The sequence below is a fragment of the Xenia sp. Carnegie-2017 genome, unplaced genomic scaffold (assembly GCF_021976095.1).
Source record: "Xenia sp. Carnegie-2017 unplaced genomic scaffold, XeniaSp_v1 HiC_scaffold_22, whole genome shotgun sequence".
Lineage (NCBI taxonomy): Eukaryota > Metazoa > Cnidaria > Anthozoa > Malacalcyonacea > Xeniidae > Xenia > Xenia sp. Carnegie-2017.
This window is the reverse complement of record NW_025813485.1, coordinates 6,565,180-6,571,971: the sequence shown is the minus strand read 5'-3', so window position 1 is coordinate 6,571,971 and position 6,792 is coordinate 6,565,180. Positions and strand designations below refer to the sequence as shown.

Sequence of the window (6,792 nt, the reverse complement as noted above, 5' to 3'; positions counted from 1 at the left end):
TTTCACCAAATCTCAATGAAATGCCGAACTTCTTGAGTTCAAATTACATGTCTTAGATGTCTTTCTGTCGCCCGTATTTTTTAAGCCCGATTAACCTTCTCAGCTTCTCGATTTTCAAGCCTTTCAAACCTTCTTTGGCGGCAACTGCCAACCTCCCTTCCGCCCTGCCCTTCCCCCTGCGTCATCTATGGTCAACATTTATTCAGCAATCATTGGTGTAAGTTTTCTGTATCCAAAACGAGTACTGTGTCTGACTGTATCCTATTTCATTGTCAATTTAACTTAATTATTAATACCTCATTAGTTTACACAACGTGATCTTGCCTTACAAAACAAAAACACGATGCAACGTGAACGTGTATAGTCATCATAAATATGGCGTCACCTAAAGATCGAAGTCCACGACATTCAATGGTCGAACAAGCTTGTCATACGAGAAAACGTAAGCGTACCGAGGAAGGCATTTCCAGACCGGTGAGTGCTAAACTGCTAAAGCATTTTAGTGTGATCCAGTTTGTTTCGAATTGAGAAATATTGTGGTTTATGGACTGCATTGGGTACTTGGAATTTAGTTGGTTGTACTGTACCTAGGTTGAGTTGTTTTCTTCTTTCTTGATCTGAAAACAAATCAATGAGATTATGTCAAATAGTTTTTGTGGAAATGTAAGTTGAAGGTTCATGTCAAGTGTTTATTGTGTAAATTCACCCGTGAAGCTAGCACGAATATTTATTTCTGAAATCTTTATGTACTTTACTTGAAATTCAGAGAACACAAAAATATTTGCATACGAAGAACAAAATCGAGTTTCAATCTCTGTATGGAGGGCATATACTTATTACAGTTGATGAATATTCGTTATTTTATAAAATGAATGGAATATGTGTAAAAATTGTCACATGAAATTCTTTTTTTTCAATAAAATTGACGAATGAAATTGCAATTAGCCATGCATATCAAATAGGTAACAAGCTTATTATTTTTTATTTTTCTGTTTCAAACCTCATTGTGTGACTGACTCTTTGGGGCACCTCTCAAGTCAGACACTGTACTCATTCTCTGACTTGGATGTCGCTTTTAATAGTTTTAAAAAAGTTTAACATTTTGGTATATGTTGTTTGACAAGGTCTGATGTCAGACAACCAAAATTTGGGCTCCTACAAAATAAATGGTAATAAATTATCTTCTCATAATGTTATTATTTCTGCTTAACCATTTGACTTAAAATTTTTTTAATGTGCTTTTAACTCATACATTATTTGGATGTATTGTAATAACAAAAAAATGTTATTGTCTTTGCAGTTTGTAACACCTGCACCATTTGCAGTCCCTTTTGATGACGATTGTGAAGGTGACGGCTATGACCTTGAAAAACCTCTGGTGGTTGAAGATATTCTGTCTGGTAAAGGTATGCCATGTGTTAATACTTGCAATAAAACAAAACAAAGAAAATGATATTTGCATGACAAAAATTACTTTTTACTCTTACGTAAAAGCTTGTCATTTTTACATGTTATACGTTAAGGATAAAACACATGTTTTATTGATTGGACAAATGCAAGCAGGTAATGGTTTTATATCACAATGTGACACCTCTATGTTATAAAATTACAATTCCTGCTATCAGATTTCATCACACAGTTAGATTCTTTTATTGTTAAGCTGAGTACTTCTTTAAAGTTTGGGAAAGTTCATAAAAAGGCTACTTAGTGGTATTCAACTTAACTCTGTACGACTAGTGTTTTTATAAGTGACATTTGATGAATCACTTATGATTATGGATTCATTTGAAGCTAGGAGAGGTGTGTATATCCTCCAAGTACAGGGTGACCCAAAAAGATTCGTACCCATGAAAATTTCAATTATGGCTTTAATTAAAAGGCTATTTATTTCAAATTACAACCACACATCATTCAGTTTATGGAAGACTATTCACAAGAGTTTCGGCTATTTCTGTCAATTTTTAGTCAATTTATGGCTTTCCCAAGATGTGTTCCAAATGTCCACCATTTTGTTGCAAGCAAACCTGTACTCTTGCTGTGATGGCAGTTTTAAGTTCTTCAAAAATAAGAGCCATCCCGAAAGAGGAGTGTATAAAAGTGATTCAAAACTTTGCCAGACGAGTACAGGTTTGCTTGCAACGAAATTGTGGACATTTGGAACACATCTTGGGAAAGCCATAAATTGACTAAAAATTGACAGAAATAGCCAAAACTCTTGTGAATAGTCTTCCATAAACTGAATGATGTGTGGTTGTAATTTGAAATAAATAGCTTTTTAATTAAAGCCATAATTGAAATTTTCATGGGTACGAATCTTTTTGGGTCACCCTGTATTAGCTGGGCAGTACAAAAAGTGGCACCTATTTCCCTTCAAATTATTGCCAAGTACACAAATAATTAAGATGGTGAGCACCTCCAGAATAATCTCCCAATCATGTTACAACTATAACATATAGGGTATGTCAATGCAACATCCAAAAAGCATTCACCAAAATTTACTCAAACCAAAACATCCTTCCTTCAAAATTATTCCATGCACGTCCCCATAAAAGCATGTAGCCAGTGCTTAACGTAAACCACACAAACTTCATCTCAAAACCTAGTATTTTATATAATACTTGTATTTTATAGTTAACAGACCAGTGAGGATTTACATGGATGGAATTTGTGATCTGTTTCACAGTGGTCACTCAAAGGCATTTTTGCAAGCCAAAAACATGTTTGAAAATGTGCACTTACTTGTCGGGTGTAAGTAGAACTTGAAAATTTTTCAAAAGACTATAAACTGAAAGATTTTTGAACGCTGTCACTGAATCAATAGAAACCACTTTTTGCTATAATGTATATTTTGTTCATTGAAAAGTGAAGTAGTTTATTAAAGTTGAAAGTTTTACTCCAGCCAAAATTTTTTACCGGCATTGTTGAGCATTTTTTCAGCTGTTGAAATAATTCTCCGAATGGGTATATGCTACTTATCAAGCATCGCCCTCTCATTTCGTTTCAGTGTGTAGTGATGAATTGACACATAAATACAAAGGTTTCACAGTTTTATCAGACGAAGAAAGATACGATGCTGTCAGTCACTGTCGTTATGTTGATGAGATTGTTCGCGACGCACCATGGATAGTGACTCCTGAACATTTGAAGCGTTACAGGGTGATGTAGAAATGAATTGAAATAGTGATGTACCGATATAGGATTTTACCGACATACCTATTTACGTTGCTCGCGAGATTCGTATTAAAAATGTCGATATTGTGCCGATACCGCTATTTTATGCCATTTTATGAAACTTAAACATCAAAAAGTGTACCACTTTGTGCTCACCAGCGACTGTTCTTTGATAAAAAAATGTAAAATTCAAAGCGGTTATTTACACTGCAGCCGTATTTCGTAACACAATTGTCAATGGAAATTTAATGCAATGTGGAACTAACAAATTTGAAGTTGTGTTAATTTAAGAAAAATTGTTTAGGTAATATATTTAGTATTGTTAAACTACTATTCATTTCAATTTTATTTCTATTTCAATGAAATGTCTATGTCTCAATGAACATTGGTATTATGAGCAAGAAAAATATCGATACCGATAATTGTATTTTAGAGCCGATACCCGGATATCGATAGTTCGATTTCCTTGATGTTAAGAAGTTCATATTGTTGGAAGCAGTGGCATTTTAAGCCTGCAAGTTTCTTCGTGCTGAGTAAATATTTCTGTGTTCACCCACTACTTAAACTATGGATTTCTTAAGAAATGAACGATGATAATGCTTAGAAATTTACGCAGCACGACTGAATTTGCAGGCTGATGGCGCCACTTGTTATGAGCTCTTAGAAGTGTTGCCAATTAGAGCCCTGTGGTTTTTTCATTTTCTGTGCAACCCTATGCTTTTAGCTACACGTATTTGTTTTTCGCATAGCTACAACGTTTTCTTTTTAAATTCGGTTTTCTTTAGCTGGTTGTTCGACACGGGGTGACAAGAAATTTCATTGACGAAGTCATCTTCTGTATCAACCCTAACTTGGCTTGTATTATTTTGCAGATTGACTTTGTTGCTCATGATGATCTACCTTACAAATCCGCTGATCATGACGATATTTACAAGGAAATAAAGGCGATGGGCCGATTTCTGCCGACCCAGCGTACGGAAGGTATTTCAACATCGGATCTCATTGCTCGCGTGATTCGTAACTATGACGACTATGTAAGGCGAAATTTGAAGAGGGGATACACGAGAGAAGAAATGAATGTGAGCCTCATCAAGGTAAACCTGTCGTTTTCCACTGAATGTTTTAGTCACTGAACTAGCTACCTACTTCATGATCAATCAGATGAATTCCAATGCTTGCAGCCTTAGTGAGGCAATCGCAGTAAATTCCAATAAAGACTGCACGGTGTGTCAAAAAGTGTTGGACAATTTAGAAATGTCCAGAAAACTATCAAAAATGGATCAATTTTATGTATTTCGGCAACATCATGTACCTTTTTCACAATCGTGAGTGATTGTGCGAGTGACCCAACTAACAATAAAGACTTAAAATTGAATAAACATCTAGTTTGGCTAGGATGGAGAAACGCCTAATTTTTTTCATACACCTTGTAAGTATAAAGCACGCGTGTTGTGTGCGCGGATTGTCACGAATACACGGAATATAGAAAACACAACCTACATAGCAATGTTTTAACAATATGTTGTGGGAATTAGCAGCGAAGTTAGCCTTTCAGTTATTATAGAGTTCACTAGGCAGTCGGCAATCTGGACAAGCCAGAAGGCCCCAGAACTTATGTAGCTTATAGAAAAATAATGCCCTGTAATTGTCTTTGGATGCATCTGAAATTAAAATCACTTCTGCCTGATTATGTAGGAAAAAGAACTAAAGGCCAAAGCAAAGCTGGGCCAGATCAAAGATAACATCATTCAAAAATGGGAAGAAAAATCACGCGAAATCATTGGTGGCTTTTTAGACATGTTTGGTCGAGATGGAACACTGGTAGGCCTTTACAGATCTTATTTCCCTTGTGATGACAATGATGAGGATGATAAAATAATATGTATTGATGGTTAAGATGACGTCAGTCAATATATACAGATATGCTGTTAAACACTGGGAAACCATTCAGTGATTCAATTTCACACAAAGCAATGTCCACGAATCCGTACGCAAATATGAATGTTTCTGGCAAACTTCATTTATGAAAATAGTGATCTATGTTTTCGACTGTTTTATACTCGTCTTTTCTTTCATTATACTAAATGATGCAATAAATTCTTAAACAGGTTAACTTTTTAAAAGTTAAATAAAAACGTAAAATGTTATAAAAATAATAATATAAATGGATGACAGTTAAAGAAAATGAAAAACTGATTTATTCGTCTAGATTAGGAATAAACGGCAAGTTATTTGTAATTTTTGGGGTGAAATATGTAGCGTTAAACTTGTAAATGATTGTGTAGCTGAAATTTGAAAGATTACCGGCAATTTGAGCTGGCTTCACTGTTTTATGATTCTGTCTTCCCTGTATCTAACTTGTAAATGTATAAAAAATATTTTAAACCATTACAAAACTGACACCCATCTCATTCATTTTTTTGGCAACTGCGTGACTTACTTGTAGCTAAATAGAAATTATTATTTAATAAGATAAATGATATCCATGCTTATTCATACGCAACTTTTTTCTAATTTGTTTACCCATGGTAACCTCATCGAATTATACAGCTGCTCTTCCTGAGGGCCCTGCTATCTATATTCGTCCACCGTTTTTGTGATGATTTTTTGTGTGGCTTCAAGGTCTGAAAAATGTTGAGAGTTCAAAACTGCTTTCAAATTAATATTTATACAACAAATCAAATGTTGACAACAAGCAAAGTTGAATGTTATACAGCGCTAAAAAGGAATAGTCAGTTGATGAATTTGTAAAAAATTCAAAACATAACTATTCACATAAAAATTGTTTTGTTTCCTTCTCAAATATTGAGTTAAACATGAACTTTTTATTCGGAGTATGCTTCATTTTGTACTACATAAAGCTGTCGGCCGCTTAAAATATGTACTCCAGTAGGCAACTCGCCAAAGTGGTTTTCAGTGTGTCTTGTTAAAAACATGTCAAAACTATAGTTTCACTTTTGGAAAAGGCCTCACTTTCTGAGCTAAATTTAATTTTGCGTTAATTAGTGTGAAAAGTCATGTTTGTATTCGTTGTTGAAAAGGGTTTCACTGGTTCCTTTTACGTTATTTAGAAAAATTGGCTGGGTGACTCATCCATCAACATGCAGACTGCCATTTCTCGTGTACTTTCACCCTCGCCTACTCATTCAGGATCGGCAGATGAATTCAAGTACAGTCCGGAGATCAGCGGTGATGAATCCGACGAGGAAATGATAACTGCAAAAAGACAACTTCAAGAAGATATAGACAGCGATGAAGGTCGTCCATCTAGTCCAAAGACAGGTCTTTATTAGCACCTTTGATTTACGGCAAATTTTTGTGTTTCAACTTACGTGTAAAATATGATTTTACTGGGATATATGATTAAATGCATCATTTTGAAATCAATTAATCATTTAAGTAGGACTCAAGGCCTTTGCTGAACCAAATAAGAGTTCCATTCTGCCACAATCTCAGTCAAGACGACTAGATCACTAAAGTCATAACTTCATATTGTTGAAGTAAAGTCGATTGATATAAATATAAAGTTGTTACAATTACAATTTACAATAAAGTTGTGCGAGATATGTGATATCAAAAGCTTTTTGCATCGACAAGGTTTTTGTTAGTATGGAATCTGGA

At 34.7% G+C, this 6,792-nt stretch overlaps 1 protein-coding gene across 3 annotated transcripts; it reads left to right on the top strand.

The window, feature by feature from the left end:
* The first annotated feature begins 230 nt into the window (after nt 1-230).
* On the top strand, nt 231-6,558 carry LOC124445777 (choline-phosphate cytidylyltransferase B-like). 3 transcript variants are annotated; one of them, XM_046996541.1, is made up of 7 exons: nt 231-474; nt 1,301-1,406; nt 2,632-2,748; nt 3,005-3,156; nt 4,044-4,265; nt 4,867-4,992; nt 6,243-6,558. In XM_046996541.1, exons 1-7 carry the CDS (start codon nt 376-378, stop codon nt 6,462-6,464), a joined length of 1,044 nt encoding a protein of 347 aa, XP_046852497.1. In that variant the 5' UTR covers nt 231-375; the 3' UTR covers nt 6,465-6,558. The 3 variants fall into 3 exon arrangements, with proteins under 3 accessions (XP_046852497.1, XP_046852498.1, XP_046852499.1); XM_046996542.1 differs by having other exon boundaries at nt 455-663; XM_046996543.1 differs by lacking the exon at nt 231-474 and adding an exon at nt 988-1,169.
* The last annotated feature ends 234 nt before the right edge of the window (nt 6,559-6,792 follow it).

Coding starts and splice junctions, on each gene's coding strand:
- LOC124445777 (XM_046996541.1), top strand. CDS start 376: ATGGCGTCACCTAAAGATCGAAGTCCACGACATTCAATGGTCGAACAA. Junction 2,749..3,004: donor TGTGCACTTACTTGTCGGGT/GTAAGTAGAACT, acceptor ATTTCGTTTCAG/TGTGTAGTGATGAATTGACA. Junction 4,266..4,866: donor TGAATGTGAGCCTCATCAAG/GTAAACCTGTCG, acceptor CTGATTATGTAG/GAAAAAGAACTAAAGGCCAA.